Below are 21,600 nucleotides of genomic sequence, written 5' to 3' on the forward strand. Positions count from 1 at the left end.
CTGTTGGTTGGCAGGAGGGCTGGGCAGTGGGTGCTTTGGCATTGAGAAAGGCATGGTGGAGCCAGACATCCCTAGGAGAGGCTTTAATAGAGCTGGCATGGTGGGAAGGCTCCGAACAGGCAAAATGGTGAGACTGCTTTGTGTTTAGGGCCTGAAGGGAGTGGAGGGATTTATTAATTTCCTTTGGACTTTGCAACCAGCTGAGGTGCTTGTCTTGAGAATCCAGACTGAACTGCATAGGAGGGCTCAGGAAGATTTATTGGATAGAACATGAATAGACACTTTCTCTAGATTTAGAGAAAGGCAACTGGGCCTTGATTCTTGACTCTCTGTCTTGAACATTGTCTTAAACTTTTCAGTGGGTTTTGCACATTGTCTCACTTGATCTTCTCTGTGCCCCTGTGAAGTAAGTAGAACAGGGATTACCTGCATTTTACAAATGAGAAAAATAAGGCTCAAGAATGTATTGTGATACAGTGCCTCATCGGGGCTCAAGCTCTGGAAGTTTTAGTGCCATTTAAAGTCATTCCAGACAGCTGTATCTTCTAGAAAAGGGATGTTACAGCTGTCTTGAGTCCAGTTCCCTCATTTTGGAAGCTGAGGAACTAGGCTCAGAATGAGAAAGGACTCACCCAAGGAAACACACAGAATGTTTGAAGCAGTACTGGAGCTAGAGCATTGCCTTGCAAGGATGTGAGTTCCTGGACCTATGAGACTTACAAGCTGCTGTTGTCTTTCAGGGATGTTAAGAGAAATCTGTATGGTGTGATTGAAAGCAAAGGATCACTGAACTAGTAGTTGTTTGTCATTTTTTAGCTCTGTGACCTTGGACAAGTCACTTAGCCTCTCTGAGTTGGTTTTATTTTCTGTTAATTGGGGCTGATAATCCCTGAGAACCTTCTGAGGCTGAAATCTCTGGGTGACTGCTGTAGTGGAGGGACCTGACACTCGGTAGGCTCTCTGTAAAGGATTTTAGTGAAAGACTTACACATGAATAAAGAGGGGCTGCAAATATGAACTTAGTTGCTGGGTGACCTTGAACAAATCCCATTGTCTTTGTGTCTCATTTCTCTCCGTTACAACATGGAGGCCTAAGGATAGAATCCCTATGTCCTGGCCCATGTCTTGGGTCATTGGTGGGAAGCTGGGATTTTTTTTTTTTCTTTATAAGAAGTTTTCTTTTATTTACCCCCAGCTCCACCCACCCCACCACCTGGCCACACATGGTGCTATGAATAGCAGACTAGCTTTCTCTCTCCTTATCTCCTGCAATGATAAAAGAGGAGCTTGGAAGAAAGCCAAAGTTAATTGTGTTTTTATTTAGTGCCTTCTCAAGTCCATCAAGTCAATATCACCTAGGCACTTGGCAATTAAAAAACAATTCTTTGCTCTCAGGTCCTTGGCTAGAATTTGTAATGGACATTACTGGGTTTCATGATATGATTGAGATATGTTAGACATCGCAGGCTCTGGGCAAATGACCTGATTAGAACAAATATGCACTTTTCACCTTTAGCTGTATCATTTTGTTTGGAAAATTCTCATTGCCTCTGAGACAGACCAGGAAGATAAGGACTATTGTATAGTCTTCTGTTCCTGACACATTTGTCTTTTCTCACAACTCTATGAAGGGAACAAGGCCAGGATTATTCTCCCCACTTTATGGCTAAGTAAATTGAAACTATCAGTGTTTCCTCTTAAAAGTAGTGGTGTGATAGGAAGAGCATAGCATATATAGTTATCTATTATCAACCCACCCATACCAAATGGCCTTGGGCAAGGAATTCATTCTAAAGATGCCTTCTGCACTTTGCTTTTATCTATGTCTTGTTATAAAAGTTAGTCAAGATAGCAGAGAAAACTAGGCAGATGTCACTATATAACTCTGGCTAGGCTGGCACTGAACCACTAATTGGCAGCTCAGATACCTATGATAAGTCCACCAACATATCATCGAGGGATGCATGAGAGGCTTTGCCAAATGCAGAAGAGTGGCCCTAGATCCTGTGGCCTCTCATGCCCTGCTTGGAGGTTTTCTCTTTGTAGATTTATCTGGTTGTGCCCTGAGCCTAAAAGCTGGCTTAGTACCATCACTAGTTCCCACAGTCATCCCAAAGGATGGGGAAGGAATGCTTTGGATGAACCCCATCTCATTTTGCATGAGCTTTAGTGAAGATTGTATGCCTTTAGGATTTTATCCCTTTTACTCCAAGTGGCTCAGGACACTGGAAAATAAGCATGGGATGACAAATGTAGGGAGGCAACCACTAGCTTGTCCAGGGCTAGAGGGGGCCTAGCTACAATGAGACATCTGTAGGTGCTAATCCATATGCACATATCTGTGCACTGTCTTTTTGTAGTGGTGGTAGTGGTGGTGGGAGGGACCAGAGTTAGTCCCTGGTACTTAAACTGAGAAAGTCACTAGATGAGAATGAGGATGAACCCATAAGCCCACTCCCTCACAGTACTGTTCAGGAAACTGCTGTCTGGGGAGAGGCAAGGACTTGCCCAAAGTCTCATAGCTGGTCCTTGATCCTTGTTTTGTCTCTCTGTTCAGTTCTTGGCTGCTAGACCTCGTGTTTTTGAGGCCTCTTGGATAAATGGAGTGGTGGCTAATCCTCTTTGGAAAAGCACCTATGAATACCATATTCAGAAAGTGACAGATGAAATTTGAACCCATGTCCTCTAACCTGCTTAGGAGCAGATTAACCCAGGTGTCTTAGAGGAAAGCTGTTAGAAACAAATTGTTCAGGAGGAAAATTAGTTCAGCCTTGCTGTTTATCCATGTCCTCTACCCATACCCACATGTACAAACACACTATAGGTCACATGTGATGCACACACTCAGATATATGTGGAGTATACTTGGGATATACACAGGACACCCATGTGGGGTAAGCTTTCACACTGACACACTTGGAACACACACATTCATTTAACTATGGGGCACACTCACTTGCGCACACTTGGCACAGGCAGGGTACGTATATGCAGACACACGTGAGGCATACTTATGCAAATTTGTTTGTGTGTACACACATGGATGTATACAGAACATAACTGCACATTCACATACATGTAGGGCACACAGAGATGCATATTCAGATATATTCCTACTCCCAGGCACACACTCCTAAGGACTTACTTGGATAAACAACTTTCCCACCTTGAGACACATTTGAACACAACTATGGGACATACTCACATGCTCCACGCGTCCCTCTGATGCAGAACACATTCTCCCCCTAAGGCCAGCCAGCTGTCTCAGTCTTCCAAGCGGGCAAAACAGGGAACTAGCCCCATCTTGTGGGCCTCTATCAGTTTGCTCTGCACCTTTACCCCTGAAATCAGGCTTCAGAAGGCAGTGAGCTCAGGAATAAAATGGATACTCAAGGTGACATGTTTTATAGCAGGCTCCACCAGTCAAAGAAAACTTAGAGATGTTAACAGGCAGATGGAGAAAAAAAATTGACACTGATCAGTGCAGAAAGCTTGAGCCTACTCCTCTATCCCCCAATCTACTTACAAACCATTAAGGAATGATATGATTGTGAGATAATATCCTAGAAAACCTAAAGAAACTGAATATTAAAGTGTGTTTTTCTTAGAGATGGAGTAACAACTTGGAACAGAGTAGGTATATCTCAATTGTGGGTGGGAGGGTGTGAGGGTAAGTAGTAGAATGCATAAAGGGGGTCAGTGTGGTAGGAGAGAACAGCTACAACCTTAATGACCACAACCCTGCCCCTAAGTACAATAGCTTGGGCCATCTGGCCCCACTAATGAGGGCCTGCTATTTTTAGAGTTTCTTAAGCTAGAAATCAGGTCGGGGTGTCCTGGGGAGGCCTTTCCGGCCCTTAGTACCAAAGGCTGGAGCTGGAAGCAGGGGGCCCTAGGTTGGGTCTGGGTAAAGAGTGGGAAGCAGTGAGATAGGTGGCCAGAGTGTGCCAGGTCTGCCCTGGAGCAGCAGCCTCAGAACCCCAGTGGATTACTATTGACTGTGACAACCTCATGCCCGTTTCTGAGCTTTGGACTTGAGATCAAGAAACACAAATTTCAGTTGCTATTCTTCCACTTAGGGTGTTTCTCAGTCCGGTTCCCTTCCTCTGCCTGAGTCTCATTTGGTCTATAGGTAAAATCGTCAGTATTGACCCTCAGACGCTGGCAGGGCTCAGAGTTGAGAAAATGCTTTGCAGATGTACTTGTTCTTTACCCACAAAGCTGTACCTCCCCTATCCCTAAGCTGGTCTTGATGCCTGCCAACTACTGAACCTGACTTATAAAGTAGTGTAGAAAGAAAGGCTAAAAAGGGGGCCAGGGAGAGGCAACCTCATGGGGTCAGGTTGGTCAGAGTCATGCTGGGGTCACACTCGCTCATACAGATGCTTTTCAATGCCAGGTCAATCCTTTCCCAGAACACAGGTTTGCAACATCTAGGTGGTCATATAGCTTTGGCTCTTTAGGACCTCTAGGTAGGGAATGTGGAGAGCATCAGAAATAGGTTCTCCTTCCTAAACTAGAAAAAGCAAGCTCAGATAGCCTGTACCTGCCACCTGCCAGAAGAAGTAGCCTGGAGTGCCAGTACTGACTTTGAGAAAGTGCCTTATTCTGAGTTTCGTGCTCAGGACCATTTCACCTGCTTTGTTGAAGGGGGTGGGTCAGGAACTAGACTATGTAGCATAAGTTCAGATTGCACCTCATCCCATAATTTGTGGGCAAATTTCTTCTGAGTCTGTTTTCTGGTCTGTAAAATGGGCTTAATTGTTAAGTTTCAAGATTGTGGGGTGTAAGCATTCATGGTGACAGAGTATGTGAAAAGTGCCTTGTAAAATGTTGAACATGTTTTACCATTGTTAAGAGTTCATCCAAGTTGTGATTACAGGTACTTTGGAGATAATATAGGAGCTTATCTTCACTTTCTCAACTCCTTCCCCGTACGCTTTTTAAAGTATTTTTTCCATTTTGCAGATGGGAATACTGATTCTTAGAGAAAGGAGGGACCAGTCTGAGGATACAGGATTAGGCAGTGGTGGATTCAGGTCTAGAAGCCATGCCTTCAGATTATATTCAGTGTTCTTTCTATGGCCCCAAGCTACCACCCAATGAATTCCAGTGCTAAAAGGAAGCTGCAGGTTACAACTTAATATATGTTAAAATTTAGGTTTGTCTCTGACACGTAGCAAGGAAAGGGGGCTCTCTGGGGCCAAGCCTTCTCCATAAGTGCCCTGCTTGCCCAGAAGAGGCACGCTGACTGATCTGTCATCCCTTCCATAGCAGCACATGTCCTACTCGTCTCTTGCGTATTGAAGCAGTGAAGCATTGGAGAACATGCTAAGCTGTTGTGAAAGGGAATTGTGCTGCCCATTTAATTCACTTCAGGAGGATCCCTGAGGGCGCTTGATCTACTTTGGCCACCCCTACCTCCTCACAGCTTCCTGGGTACAGAAGCCATGTGTGATTGACCTGCCTAAGGGGTTGGGCCTAAAAGTATCTGAAGAAATGTTTAAGGGCCTTGATCTGTGGAGTATTTTGCCAACTCTTGAGAGATGATATTGGAAATCCAAAAACCAAAGCTGGGAGAGTCCCTTGAGACAATCTGGGCTGACTCTCACCTGGCTTTGATGTGGACATTAAAATCCAGCTAGGCTGATACAGAGTGAAGTTAGTCAGAAAGAGAAAAACAAATATCGTATATTAACACGTTATGCGGAATATAGAAAAATGGTACAAATTAACCGGTTTGCAAGGCAGAAATAGAGACACAGATGTAGAGAACAAACATAAGGACACCAAATGGGGAAAGCGGGGAGGGGTGGGGGGGATTGAATGGGGAGATTGGGATTGCCATAGATACATTACTAATAAGAAAAAAAAAAAAACCAAATTGTACACTCTTAAAAAAAAAGTCCAGCTAGGCTGACTTTTTCTCCCTTAATGTGCTCTTCCTTGTACACCACAGACTTGCAAGCGAGTCCAGATTCCCTAGAGCCTTTTTAGCTTATTTATTTTTGCTTTCTCAGCCCAGAAGAACGGTGGGTAGGCACATTGAGACAGAGTGGTGAGAGAAAGGAGATGGAAGAGTCTGTGGAGCTCAGGCCTTGGGAAAGAAGGCCTTTTGTGTCTTTTATCATATGTCCTGCTGCTTAAAATACATAATTTTCCTATAACTCACAGATTGGCTGTGGAAGCCTAACCCAAATTGTTGCTGTTTTCACTTGTGCTGCTAAAACCTGTAGAATGACTACAGCATTGGCCCTTCTGGGGAATTGGACAAGCAATGTTAGGGGTGAGGAAACTGGAAGAAAAAAGGAGAGAGACACCTTCTGTTCTTCAAGTTTGAGAACCCAGAGAGGTGAATAGGGAAGGGTTAGCCGCCAAAGCCCTGCCAAGAAGCAGCCACACAGTTTCTTCAGCTCTCTTGACCCTAGATATCTCATTTAAAAAATTATTTTATTTTTGAAAAGGAAACACATTCACATGGTTCAAAAGGTACAGGAGGATCCACAGTGAAAAGTCTCACTCTAGCCCTGTCCTCCAGCCACTTGTCTTCCTCTGCAGAGGCTATCAGTGAGTCCTTTCAGAGAAATATTCTATGGATATATAAACATATATGAATATATTCTTTTTTTCTCTTTTTTATGGTAATATACACACTGTTCTGTACCTTGCTATACCTTGGAGGTTCTGTAGGAGCATGAGGATATGCTGTGGAGAGCAGAGGTTAAGAGCACTGGTTCTAGAGTAAAACTACCTGGGTTTTGGTTCTGGCCCTATGTGACCTTCAGCAATCACTTCATCTTTCTGAACTATGGTTTTCTCCTTTTTAAAATGGCAATCAAATAAGTTAGTATATGTGAAAACTTAGATTTGTCTCTGACACATACTAAGTACTCAGCAAATGTTAGCCATTTTTTATTATCAGAAAAATACTGGACTGTTAAGAAGATTTGGCTTCTCTTCAGATCTCTTCTCCTGGGTTACCTGAGGAAGTTCCTTTGTGGAAGCCTGTTTCCTCATCTTTAAAATGAGGTCTCATCCCTACTCTCCTTACTTCACAGAGTTGCTGGGAGGATCTAGGTGAGCTTATGAATGTTAAATGAATATGAAAGCAACCTAGAAACTGTAATGTGTTAAGCACATGGTACAGGTGCTGCTTACTCTTTTCTTGAAGCTACTTTAGGTGGCTTGAACCCAATGTCCTGAACTGGGTGGAGAAAGCAGTACTCTTACTTTTGGCAGTGGAACCCAAAGGCCATCCCTGTACTAGAGCTCTATTCTGGGTAGAGGTAGACCATGGCAAAAATTTGAAGCAGTCAAGTTTTGTATTCTGACCTTTCTTATCCGACCCTATCCCTTTTCTGACTTCCTTGTTTCCATGTCTTCTTCAACTCCCCTCTGTCTCTTCACAAAACCTACTTTTAGAAGTAAGGCAGAAGCATCTTGTTAAAGACAACCCCAACTTTCCATTTGAGATAACCTAGTCTAACTAGCTCAGGGAGGAACTAATCTGCTTAAGTTCAATACTGCAAGTTAGTAATCAAGCCAAGCCTGAGTCCATTCTTCCCATCCCACTGCTTTTTCACTTGGGTTTTCATTTTAGCATAAATTTGAATGTCAGATTCCTTAGCAAAGACATTTGGTGGTGAAGGATATACTGGAAGTGTCTCCACCTAGCCTGCATACTGAGGTGTTCTTACCCCTTCACTTCCAGGAAGGGTCAGATTTGTTTGGGGCCCTGAGAGGAGGGTGAGGCAGGTGCTGGTTGTAGTATTCAGGGGGTGACATCTGGGGAGCAGAGGGAGGAAAGAGCACCAGAAAATGTCTAAAACTGATCTGCAAAATAAAGCTAAGGGAGAAAATATTAGAAGTTCTTTATATATTAGATTATTAATCTCATTTAAATTCTATTTTTTGTGGAGATTTTTTGTAAAACACATACTACATTAGTAGTATTTAGATACTGGGTAAGTGTTTATTTTTTTACCAATTGACAATTTTTAACCAAAACAATTGACAGCTATCCTTCTAAAAGACTGTAGGCTTGGTTTCTAATCTTGGCTCTGCTGCTGACTAACTTGACACATTAGGTAACTTCTTACTAGAGCCTCAGTTTCCTTATCTGTAAAATGTTGGACTGAACTAGGTGTGATAGCTCTTGGGAGTCTCCAATACTGGCCTTCTTGGAGTAGAATAATCTACTCTTTCAGGCTTTTGAGCCCAAGACAGAATCAAGAAGAGTAGGTTTAAGCCCTAGCATCTTACTGGATGCTTTGTCCCTCATTCAGCTTCTCTGGGTCCCTTTCCTTCTCCACTCCCACCTCTTCCACGTAGCTCAGACAAGCAGAGGATCTCTTATATAAGCCTAGCTGACCTACTTGAAGTTCTTTTGTTACAAGCACAATCACTTTTCCTGCAGACACAGACTGGATTCTATCCTTCCTGGGCCCTGAGGGTGGGTCTGATTGTGCTTTTCTTGTGTTCTCTTTGGCAGCCTAGGTTTAGATGTTGCACCCCTCTTTCTGTAGTGTTTAAGGACACAGTCTGAAGGGGAGCCAGCTCAGCCAGTTTGAGTCCCTTGGGGCCTGATATAGTGAATGCTCACTGACCACTCCTGCTCATCCACCATTTATCATGTCCGCTGGGAACCCAGGACTGTGCTAGACTTTGTCAGGAGTAACAAGACCCGCCCTTGAACAGGAAACGCTGCTGACAAGGACCAGAAACACTGCTAAATGTCTTGGCCAATATCTTTTCTCTTGCAGGGAGCAAAGAAGAGGGAGATCAATAAGCCACTGGAAACCATCTTTCACTTTCTGATGGGCTGTTTAAATGCAGATTTCTCTTTTGAGCTGTAAGGACTCCCCAGGAGACAATTACATTCTCTTTGGAAATGCCTACCAAGGCTAGAGCCTTTGCAAGCCTGTGTCCTGGATGGGCATGCTCAGTAGACTTCAAGGTGGTTTAAGCTGATTGAAATATATTTGTTTTTCCCGTCTCTTCTCCAGATATAGGAGCAGGTCACAGTGCACCTTACTAAATGCTGTTCCTGTTCTCACCACCTTAGACCAGATGGCCACATTTAAGACAACATTAGAGCCATTAATTCCAACCTATCTCCTCCTCTGCTCCTCCCTCCACCTACAGTCCTCCTTCCCCTACAAGATTTTAACACGACATCTGTCAAATGGATAAAAAATGACTTTCCCTTCTTCTCTGCCTTGCCCACCCACCCTCTGGCTGTGGTGTTGATGAGTATAGAACTATACACGTGGGAGGCACGGAGGACAGATTCTTCATGTAGTTCTAGCCCCCTCCTCCTACCCTTCTGTAAACCTAAAGGAGCCCTACCCCCACCCCTTGGAGGAACTCCAAGGCTGGCCTTCAAGTCACAGTCCAGAAAAAGTTAAGGCTCCCAGAGCTGATCCTTGTGGAACCACATAAAGAAATTCAAGAACCCAGGTGCAGGGCCCAAGATGGGTCTAGGTCGCCTCAGGCATTTGGGGCTTTTTGAGCCCTCTGCCTATCCCCTAGGCTTGCCCTGGCTATATTTCAAGGTATGAAGGCAAAAAGACCCAAATGGTTGGCTGGAACTTAGTACTCACAGCAAGTCCAAGAAGGGCATGATCCCCAGGGCAGGATAATTTTGGAGATAGGGCCCAGTCTGTCTGGCTGAAGAGACAGGTAGGGGTCAGAGTAACTAGCTTGGGATGAATTGCTTCTGACAACTCACGGAGAGAGCATTGCTGAGTCAATTGTTTTTTACTAATAATTTGTCTTAAAATATTGGGAGCTGACTTGGGTAGATTGAACACAGCTCTAGGAAATTGTTTCTAGATTGTAGTGTAGAGAGATGCTGCAAGGATTTTCCAATAGGGCCATTGGGGGCCTCAGTGTTGAAGGTCAGGGTGAGGGTGGGAGTTGGGGTGCAGGTGCAGGTGCAGATAGTCTCTTGAGGCAGACTGGGAAAATTCTCCTAGACAAACTATTATAATTCCTTAGCCCGCCTGGAAGCTGACACAATAAGGAGAAGCCAGGAGACAGGGTTTCAGAGATTCTGATTTCTTCTGAATGGTCCAGTGCAGTAAGAGGAAATTCTTGTATTTCAAACTCTGGCTCTAGAAAGTTTAAAAGATACTTGTTCTCAGTATGATATATGATTTAGAATCACTTGGGCTGCTTGTTGAAAAATGCTGTGGTGATTCTGAGCAGAGGGTCTGGGGACCACAAATTGAGAAACTGGTGTAATGAATCAGAGGCATCTGACTGATGCCCCAAAATCTCAAAACAACTTGACAGTAACTTTTATTTCCAAGATGCTTTGAAGGTGCAAGCTGCTTATTAGGTTGGGAGTTATTCTGGTGTGTGAGACTTCTCTAGCCAACAGTATCATGGTTGGTGGTCTGGAAACATTTCTTCTCTCTGATCTGTGCAATCCTTGGCCCAGTTGGCTGCATTTTCTCTAAAGGACTTATTCCTTCAACAAGATCAAACTCTTAACATCACAAACTTTGGGGCAGAAGCTGGGTCTCAGTTCAGAAACTCCTGGGCCCATTAGGTTGAGCTGGTGGCTGAAGTTTCATATCAGAAGAGTCCATTGCTAAGGTCTAGACCAAACAAGTAACTTCCTTTACCTCGTATGTTTGGTCACTGTTATAGCTGAGGTCACTTTGTAACTTATTTTGGAAGAGGTCTAGAAAGAGATGTTATCCTTTGTTATTAGTCTGTAATGAATGAGAAAATGTCCTGGATGGCTTCATATATGAAGATGCTTGTCTGGGTTTCCCAAGCTTTTAGGGGCTGGCTGGTGTGAGTTGGCTTGTGAGATATTGGCCTCTGGATCAGGTGGTCTGTCTTGCTCTTGTTGAGTTGACCTGCATCTACGTTCACCTTTCAAATTAAGCCAGCCTACCTGGGGTTCATGTCTGCCAGGTGTGGCTGAAGCCAACCTTCATTTTGTTAAAGTGAAAAATGGATGGTACAATGGGATATTGAAGGAAGCCAATGCCTAATGACTCACCAATCATATGCTCAAACTAGGAAAAAGATGATCATATCATGAAAAGTGATAATATTTGCACACTTCCTTTCAGTACATTTAGAGCCATCATCACTTGAGTGTATTAATTATTCTGCTCAGAAATGAAATTATTTAGTTATGGGTGATAGCAACATCCAGATTAAAGCTGAAGCTAGCTAGGTGTGAACTATTAAGTCAGAGAGAAAAGAAAAAGCAATCTTTATGATTTAAAAAAAATCGCTTTTTTTTTTTAAGCTCACATCTCTTCTTCTTTCCCTAATGACCATTGAGCATCTGTGAAAATCTTCAGCAAAAACCAGCCCACCCCAGAAGCCACCTGGCTATAAATCCTACCAGCAATGGATTGGCCTATAGGCCATCTGGTACATATTATGCAAACAATTTCTTTGGCCCCATAGAATATTCTGCAAGCTGACAGAGATGCTAACTCTGTTGCTATGATCTTCCTCAGAGCTTTCCTGGCTTTAGGTTTCTGGCCATAGAATTTTAGAGGCTAAAAACAATGTTGTTCATTATAGATTAAGCACATGTTTTAGATTTACTATTTACAAGTGTACACTCTTTTTGGAGAATAACAACCTGGTTGACAACTTGAATAACTCCATGTTGTCTAATATCTTCTTCTTATCCTAGGCGGAAATTAGTGAAAGAGGCAAGGGAGAGAAGATACAAGCTGGAGCCATCAGGAACAGGATTAAGGAGCAGGTGGGCCAAGATCCTACGACAAGGTAGAGGCAGCATAGCTCCAGTGTCCCTGCACTTAACCATGGCCGAGGGAATGGCTGAATCGGAGGGGTAGGAGTCATCTGCCTGCAAGAGACTCAGTTTGACCAAAGTGGAAGGTCTCTGACAGATTCAAGACAAGGATTGGATCCATAGATGGGGCTAGATTAAGGAGAGCTTTGAGAGATTGGCAGTGGGGAGTTATTGAGGCTTCTTGAGCATGGGTAGCAGCACCAACAAAGAAGTTTTGAGAAGTGCAATTATTAAGAAGTAGCTTGAGGAGGAAAGAGACCTGTGGGTAGCAGGAAGGCCAGTTGGGAGGCAACTTGAAGTGATAAGGGCCGTACCTAGGATAAGGCATTGAGAAAGAAGATAAAGGGTCATATCTGAGAGAGATACATGTAAAAGAAAGAAACAGCAGGCCCAGAAAAGTTATCAGAAATGGGAAAAATGAGGAAGGGGGGAATGGGGGCTTATTATGAGTTTTACATATGTTTTATTGGAGGCAGTAACAGGCCCCCAGGGAAATGGGGAACAGGTAGTTGGAAATAGGGGACTGGAGGTAGTAAGAACTGATGTCATGAAGATGATTTATCTGAGGAGCTACATGGAGAGAACAAGGACTTGCCATTGAGTTTTGAATAGCGCAGTCAAGGGCTAAAGTGGGAAACACATTCCTCAATTTTCCCAGTCAGTCTGACTGGCCTGTGATTTACTGTGTCACTAACAATGCCTGAGTGAGTTATATTCAGGAAGGGGCTAGTCAGTGCCAAATTCTCATTTTCCTAAGTAGAGAGCAATAAAAACATTCTGTCAAGCACAAAGATGGGTTAGAAGAAATAAGCTGCAATAATAAAATTGCTGTCCTTTGCACAGCTCAAGTGTTACCCTCAATAGAAAGCCAGATCTGGAAGGGACTTGAGAGGTCATCTGTTTGATTCAAGTCTGTAACTTGATGAATAAAGAAACTGAGGCAGGTAAATGGACCTATCCAAGATGATTCAGTGAGTTATTGGCAGAGCTTCTTCCAATAGCCAGTCTTTTGGTACCTCCCCACTGTTGTTGGAACAGTGTGGTTTACACCTTTCCAGAAATGGGTAAGATTGTTTGCCTTGAACACTTTGGGCAAGATAACAGAGTCTGTTTACAAGGCTGTATGAAAAAGACATCTGGTTTATTCAGGAGAGAGAATAAAATCTCAGCCTATTTTAGATGTACTTAAAGGGAACAAAGGAAAGGATTTTGCTCTTGTCCATGTCTAGCTGTTAAAGGAAGGGACATTCTGAGAGGATGGGGGCAGGTACCAAATGAGAAAACCTTATAGAAAGGCAAAACTCCTTCATGCCCCTCTTTGTCCCCTTGTGGAGCTTCTCAGAAGGCAGGCCTGGCTCAGCTAATTTCTTGGCAATTGGCACATATGCTATTCTGAACAACACTTTTTTTTGACCTTTCCCTCTTCTGCTTCTTGCCATTAAAACTCTAGTATTTCTGGAAGCCACCCAGGCTAATTAAAAACTATTTTGGGCGTGGTACTGTTCAGCTAGAGGGCAAGAATATGAAGAGGAAGGCAGTGGTACAGCTCTGAAGAATTGGGTGAGGGCTTTATTTCTGTGTTGGCAAGGCCTGACATTGGGAATGCTCCTTACATGACCCGAAATACCCATTCTAAGACATACCAATCACTGAGGAATGCCTTGTAGACAGGCAGGGAGACTGACCTGTGGGGTGGCATGGAGATCCTTGGGAGAATGAGGCATCGGGAGACGCAAGGGTAAAGCCTAGACCAGAAAGATCCTCTAGGGCAGGGGTCTCCAACCCCGGGGCCACAGACCAGTACTGGTCCACAGCCTGTTAGGAACCGGGCCGCACAGCAGGAGGTGAGCAGCAGGCAACCAAGCGAAGCTTCATCTGTAGCTCCCCATCGCTTGCATTACCGCCTGAACCATCTCTCCCCCATCACTCGCATTACCACCTGAACCACCCCCACCCCCATCTGTGAAAGTCTTACATGAAACTGTTCCCCGGTGCCAATAAGGTTGGGGACCACTGCTCTGGGGCAGTGGTTCACCAAGTGTGATCCCTGAACCAGCAGCATAGGCATCCTCTGGGAACTTGTTTGAAATGCTCAAGTCCCACTTCAGACACACTGAATAAGAGACTCATGAGGCCTAGCAGTCTGTGTTTTAACAAGCCTTCCAGGGGATTGAGAACTACCACTTTAGATCGTTCACAGGGTGGGCTCGTCTCCCTGGAGAGAAAAACTAGCTGGGAGACCTCTCTCCCTGCTATCTTGACAAGTTGTGTTGGGGATTGGCAAAAGCAAAGCTATACAATAAGGTCAGCTAGAGACTCAAATCTGCTCTACCATCTACTAACTGGATGACTGTGGGCTACTTGGTAACCTCACAGGTTATTTTCAGTAAAAATGGGGATGTTAGTGCTTACCTTGGAGAGCCATAGAGACTAAGATCACAAAAGAAAGCCCCTTACCCAATTCCTGGCATATGTTTTCAACAAATGTAAGTTTCTCTTCCTCCCTCCTACCCTTTCTTCCCTATTTTACTTTCTTCTTCTCTTCTTCCTTGTCTTCTTTCCTTCTTCCTGAAAGGGCCCACTGGCCACTCCAAGTTAGCTGTAGGCACTTGCCTCATTGTTGATCAGAGACCAGCCTGAGAGATCAAACTCCCAATGCCTACAGGGTATAGTGATTGTATTTCCAGGATAAAAGTCAGGGCACATGGGTCTGGTAACAAATGTGTGTATTTGTAGGACAATGGGATAGAATTTTTGAAATTAGAATTGCTGGTAAATCTAGATAAAAAGGAATTGGATATCATGGCTTCTTTAAGAATAATGTCAATATTATGACTCTTCCCCCTCTTCATCTTCTTATTCATGTCCAAAAAGTGACTTTGGTTTGGGGATGCAGACCACTGTGTGTCTTACTCACTGGTAAATCTGAGCAAGAACCAATCTATATTTGGTCTTGTACTTGAAATGCCCTAGGGATTGGGAATTATTTTAGAAGTCACATCAGCACTGTCCCAAGGCCAAGAGCTATTTGGGTACCTTCCTGGAGTAACCCAGTCCTACTAAGCTTTATGTTGGGCTTGCAAGATGAAGAAGTTGGGAGAGTTGGGAAATTAGGGATTTGGGGGCTGGAGCATAAAGCAGTTATAAACAAGAAATAAAGAACTTAAGCCTTGATATAGCCATTCCCAAATGGACTTTTCTCGGCTTTCTTCCTCTTATAGGTAGCTCTGTACTATTTGATAATTTGACCAGCTCTTGCTGCTCGAAACTCTTGTCCTTGATTTTTGTTAGATTGCAATCCTTGGTATCCTATGTGCTGGCAGCTCCGTTTTGGTTTGTTTCTCGGGCTCCTCTTCTCTTCCTCACCTCCCATTATTGCTGTTTTCCTATGTTTCTGGCCTTCTTCCTTAGCACTTTCTTTCTGAGCAAACTTCCTTGATTTCTACAGTTTCTTCTGGGCCTTTGACTCCTAAACTTGTATAACTATCTCCCCTGATATCTCTTGAATTTCAAATCTACCTGCATGTCCCACTGGCCCCCAACATTCAGCACATTAAAGAGAAAACTTGTCATCTCTTTTCCCCTTCCAAAACCAGCATTTCCTCATAACTTACCCCCATGCTTTAATGATCACACTTAGGATTGAACTCCCTCCAAAAAATCAACTTTGACCTCCTCCTTTTCCTGAAGTTAGATTTAAAAACCTTCAAACAGGACTCCAGTTCTCCTTTCTAGCTATCCTTCCATCCCACTCTTCCCAGCCCTTTCCAAACTCCACTACCTGTTTACTATCAAATTTCCCATAGCCTTCACCTTTGAGGCTTGACTTTGCCTCACATGCCTTTCCTGTTCCTTATGCTATCTGTTACAATCCTTCCCATTCTTTAAGGCCTACCTCAGTGCCCCACAAAACTGTTTTAGAGCCCAATAGCCACACATGATCCTTCCTTCCTCTGAAGTCTTGTACTAAGCTAGAGTATACCAGGCACTGTAGGAGACACTATACATCCAGCACTCAGTTCACCTTCTCTACAGTTCTGCCTGTAAGGCACGTATTGTCATCCCCATTTTGCATATGAAGAAACTGAAACTGAAGATTGTATAGCTTGAAACTCTTGTCCATGGCTTTTGTGATATTGTACTATTTGGTATCCTAATTATATGCTGACAGTTCCATTTTGGTTTATTTATGTGGCTCCTCTTGTATTGCTCACCTCACATTGTCACTGCTACTTTCTAAAGTGGCAAAGTCCAGAATTAAAGTTAGGTTTGTTTGCCCTTAACCACCTTTGTATACTGCTTGAAGGGCATTCATTCACTGTTGGTACCCAAAGGGCCTTTGATCTTCAAGTGAGGACTGTGGTTGAATCACAGTAAGCAGATCCCTGCACACAGTGGGAACTCACCCAATGAGTGTTGGGTGGAAAATGGATAAGCAGGGGAAAGTCATATTTATGAAAAATTGTAGCAAGTTAAAAGTCAATCCTGTATACAAATGGGAGATTTGAAACCAATTTCCAGCCCAAATTTAGTTTACTTTTAAAACATCTCAGAGAATAGGGGAAGAACATCCCCTCATTCCTGCTTGTGTTTGTGACTAGAGAACATAGAATCCTATACAGCTACCAGCCTCTTCTGGATTGCCCTCCTCTCATTGTCTGCACATGCATCTGTCAACTCTTGGTTCAGTGTTTTACAGCTCATGAATCAGGTGGGGATGTAGAGTTATCCTCACTTAACAGATGAAGAAAGTGAGACTCAGAGGCAGCATGGTTTATAAGAGCAGAGACTCTATAAGAGCCAGACCGTGCCTGCATTTGAGTTATGGCTTCAGTACTTATTGGCTGTGTGAATTTGGGCAAGTTATTTAATATCTTTGAGCTTCAGTTTCCTTGTCTGTAGGATAGGAATAATAATAGTATTTCCTGAAAGGGCTGCTGTGAAGATTAAATGAGTTGATGTGTGTAAAGTGCTTAGAATAGTGCCTGACATATAGTTAGTGCTCTCATATTAGCTAATATTGTCATCTTTATCATTTCTTCTTCAGCAAGGTCTTATATCCAGGTGTTCTTTTTCTACCTTCTCTATCTATGTTGGGGAAAAAATGGCTCAGGAGGCTTGCCATCTGGTGACCTTAGGCAAGTCACTCCTGCTATATTATACCTGACCTATAAATTGAGAGATTATGAGTGATGATCTTTGAAGTGCTGTACAGTCTGTCATTGATTCCAAGTAGGCCCTGACAACAGGCTTGCCAGTTGGTTTGTGGCCACTGGGTCCTATCCAGGGATTGGCCTTGTCCAGGGTATTGCTGGACTTTGTGACCTGAGGGCCCAGGCAGTTCAACTGGACTAAATGGGGACAAGAGTGAGCCAACTGCTGCTGGGAGAAGCCAAGCATGGAGTCCCTAAAAAGAAGACTGCACTTTGGAAAGAGTACAGACATTGGAATCAGCCAGACCTGGGCCTAGGGGAATTCAAACATTATCACAGATAGAGTCCTGAGCAGAACATTGGTAATTGATGCCAAGATATTCTTTTGACCCTTGTTAGAAAGACCCTTGATATAGCTTTAGATTATAAGCCCCCATGGTGCTCTGAGTTGGGGCTGTATGTGCTTATTGAAATCTAGTAACACCTTGTTGGTACCCATCTTTGGCAATAGAGGGGAGACTTCTCTGTAAATATTTTAATGAGGCCAGTGACCAGCAATTCTTCTCCACTGAGGCCAGAACAAGAAGAAATTGACTTTTAGTGTAATTGGAAGAAAACAAGTTCAACATAAAAATGAATCTCCTCTCAGTCAGGGTCACCAGTGACTGAAGGTAGCTGTCCAGATCTCCTTCTTTCAGGTGCTTGAAGAATAAGAGCCATCTGGTTTATGATATTATGAATGGAGTTCTATGAGTTCATTGTAGCTACTTAGTAGACATTGGTAGTATGGCATGATAGGTATTAGTGCATATGCAGTCATAAGACTGAGGTCCATAATTTATTACATGTGTGATTGGCCAAAGGACAAGGTCACCACTCTGAGCCTGTTTCCTCATCTTTAAGATATGGGTAATAGTGAAATCTAGCTCATTCAGTAAGGATCAAGCGATGTAGTAAGTGTGAAAACACTTTGTAAACAGTAAAGCGTGAAGTACTTGAAAGGTGGTATTATAAAAGATCCTATTTGAAATCTCTTTTGCATCCAAGCTGAGGTGCTCCCTCTATGCCTTCTATAGAAGGCACAATGGCTAGAACCCTTAGCAATGAAGGAAATCTCAGGCAGGAGCTAACCAACAGAATGCCTTAACTAAGTCAAAAGATCAGTGTGTGTGTGTGTGTGTGTGTGTGTGTGTGTGTGTGTGTGTGTGTGTTTTCCTATGTGTGTAATGTGTTATGCATTAATGTCATGAATGTAGGGTTATTCTCTGGCTGGTATGTTGGAAGGCAGACCTGTGTGAGAGGATGCATGCTCCATATTCTCCTCTGTTGTCTCTGAATTGTTTTGACTTTGGTCTTATGGAGCCGTAATTGCCTTGGGGTCCTTCCTCAAAGTAGGCTAATGGAAAAGATGGCTTCGGGAGGACATGTTCAGCAATTCAGTTCTGGGGAGGGAATGTTTGAGTCCTTTGCCTGACAGGCCATATGTTCTCTATTCTGGAAATTGTTCCCTCAAATGCCGGGAAGATTGATGACCCATACAGGCTGGAACCAGTTGGGGGAAAAAGGAGAACAAATAACACAGTGGTCAGGATGGTAGCCAGAGAGAGAAACAGACTCTTCTCCAACACCCATCCTCACCACTGTGCTTAGACAAGTGTCATGAACATATGTGTGTGTGTGTTTATGTGGCAGTGGCATAGATGTCTGCGTGCTGCTATGTGGAGCCAAGTCCTGCTGGCCACAAAGTCTAATGACCAAGGTTAGGCTCTATGCATAGACACTTCCTTGTTGAGTGATCCTGAGCTTACCCCTTAACTTCCTTATGGCTCAGTTTTGCCATCTATCAAATGCAGAAGTTAACCTAGATTCCCTATGTATCTCATAGGGTGGGTTATATAAATCACTGAGTGAATCTGTGACAAGGTCGAGTTTCTTGGGAGCAAAGCATCAGAGAATGCCATATTCTTTCATACCCATGAACATATGACCTCTCTGGATAGCATCATGTGTTGGTGAGAACAAGAGGCTACAGGACTGGGGTCCATTATATATGAGGAATGCTGTGGTCTGTAACTTCTGAGGGTGGGGTACAGTACGATTGAAAAATGTATCACCAACTCTCAGTTGGACAGTTCCAAGGAGGAAGAGGAAAGAGGAAGGAGCACAGAGAATTTAGAGCAAATTTGCTCGAGCCTCATTTTAGCCATTGGTTTTATACTCTCCACCCATTCCAGATCCAGGGCTGCTTTGAAGCACCAAGGAGAGTTGGACTGGGGCTTTTTCTTCTCTAGGAGGAGTTCTTGAGTAGGGATAAAAGCACGAGGCTTATGTAGTCCATATACACATTCTGGGTCATTCTACCCACTGGCTAATGGAGAGTTGATAGTATTATTTGTCTTGTGGTCCAGTGGAGCTTGCTCTCCCAGTGTCATCTCCATCACCCCACCCTTCACCACTAATATGTGAGTTTTTCCATAAGTAGTAGAGCTTTGGGGAGGGGGGCAAGTAAGGTAGCTAGATGTGTGGACTGAACACATTCTTATTTTGTCTCCTAAGCTGATCACTGGAGATTCCATCGTTAGTGCTGAGGCAGTATGGGATCACGTCACCATGGCCAACCGGGAGTTGGCATTTAAGGCTGGCGACGTCATCAAAGTCTTGGATGCTTCCAACAAGGATTGGTGGTGGGGCCAGATCGACGATGAGGAGGGATGGTTTCCTGCCAGCTTTGTGAGGGTGAGTGTCAGCCTTCACTCTCCTCTCCTGTCTCCTTGGCTACTTGCCCCTGGCTTCCCCCTCACCAGCTCCTTTTCCCCTTCTCATTCCCCTTCTTGTGGCTCCTCACATTTTCCCCCCATGTTTTTGGTCTCCTACCCAGGCTTCTTTTAATCTTCGCCCTTCTAATTTTGAGACTTTTCCTTTTTCTCTTATTTAACAATCCCCACCTCCTGCATCCCACCTTCTACCCACTGTGACTTTGCACAAATCACTTCCCTTTTGGCCTTGATGGTTTTGAAGATGCTTTTAACTCTTGCTGTGAAATTTTACCTTTCTTATCTCTCTTTTCTGCTTTCTTTCTTTTCCTTGCCTCTTCTTTTTTTATCCTTTCTTTTTATAGATCTCCTCCAACCCTCTCTCTACCCTCCCTACTCCTCTCTGCTTCCTTTGCCTCCTTTTTCTCATTTAGGGAAGTGTGAACACCCCTGCGTGTTGTCTCATGATTGCCTACAGCTGTTAATGTAAGAGTCTGGGCTCCCTACCCTCTCAGGGGCTAGAGTTTACTGATTGCAAATCTTACTTTTTGCAAGGTGGCTGGGAACTAAGATGTGTCAAGGGTGGGAAGAAGGCAGCTTAATAGGGCTGGCAAGTCCTTGGCCCCTTTGACATTGTACCATTAAGAACCTGGCCATTAAAAGAAGGGGTTCTTGGGAAGTGGCTCCTTAGCAGTTTCTGCTTCCTCTGGGTCACCCATTAGCAGGGTGCTAATGGGGGAAGAACACTGGCCTGGTGTTCCAGCTCTTGGCTGTCCTTGGAGATATGAGCTAGAATCAGCTGTTTGGTAATTGTGAGCTCTGATTTTTGCCATATGCAAAATGGTGTTGGCAATTATTTCATGCCAGGGGACATCACGGTGAATTAAATAATGTACGTTAAAACAGATTTGTGGCAATACAAGTACCAAAGCCACATCAGGGTGTCTTATGACCATCCTTACCACAGCCTATAATCTTTTGTTGGTTTCTTTTGTAAGAAAAGGCTGAAGTCCTGACCCCAAACAAAAGATCAGAGTGACATGGGCCCTTGAAGAATGAAGGGCCTCAGGATAAGAAGGAGAGAAGTGTGATATGAGGGAAGGAGCAGGCCATTTGGAATCAGATAATCCAAGATGCAGAAGCAGTCTCAGCTTTACTACCTCCTAGCTCTATGGCTTTTGGCAAGACTTTTATCTTTCCTGAGCCTCATTTCCTCATCTGAAAAATAGGAATAGCAGACTCTTTGAGGATTAAGTGAGATCACTATGTGAGTAAAGTATCTGGCATAGTGCTTGGCACATAGTGGGTACTTAGCAAATGCTAACTTGCTTTATCATCATCATTATCCTCATCATCACCACCACCAACTTATTAGCTCCAGTAAGGTCTGTGTATCAACGTTGGCCATAGTGGTTGAAAAAGCCCTCCTTCCCTGGAGGTCTGCAAATGTAGGAAGCACTGCTATCCAGTTAGAACTGCTTAGGTGAGGACACTGCTCAGAAGCAAGGAGGTAGACAAAATAGCCTCTCATTCCCTCTATCCTGAGAATTTCTTAGTGAAATATCCAGTCATTTCTCCTCTGCATATATGGAGCCTTCCATCAGAGTCTCCACATGCTATGTGTCCCAGCTCAGCTTTGTTCATTGATGAATTTGTCCCAGGGGTAGTTAGAAAGAGCACATCAATAACCATGGGCCTTTGCAACTAGCGTGAGGCCCTGTACACAGACACAGTGCGTCTTGGACTGACAGCCCCCGCTTTAAAAGAAGGATTAAACTGCACCCAGTGATAAAATCACCCAAATCTGCATGTGTTTCACCTTCAGTGAAATGTCATTTTTATAATAAACTGTATTCAAGGGGTGGGACAAAATATTGAGCAATGCCTCCAGGAGGCAACT

The 21,600-nt window shown here is 43.8% G+C and overlaps 1 protein-coding gene across 1 annotated transcript in view; it reads left to right on the forward strand.

Annotated features, from left to right (window-relative positions):
- ARHGEF9 (Cdc42 guanine nucleotide exchange factor 9) overlaps nucleotides 1-21,600 on the forward strand; it is a 183,878-nt gene that overhangs the window by 8,977 nt on the left and 153,301 nt on the right. Inside the window, exon 2 of the mRNA XM_057718669.1 lies at nucleotides 19,504-19,683. Coding sequence (XP_057574652.1) covers nucleotides 19,504-19,683 — 180 coding nt within the window. The remainder of the gene's footprint in view (nucleotides 1-19,503; nucleotides 19,684-21,600) is intronic.

Source organism: Hippopotamus amphibius, chromosome X (genome assembly GCF_030028045.1).
Source record: "Hippopotamus amphibius kiboko isolate mHipAmp2 chromosome X, mHipAmp2.hap2, whole genome shotgun sequence".
NCBI classification, from domain to species: Eukaryota; Metazoa; Chordata; class Mammalia; order Artiodactyla; family Hippopotamidae; genus Hippopotamus; species Hippopotamus amphibius.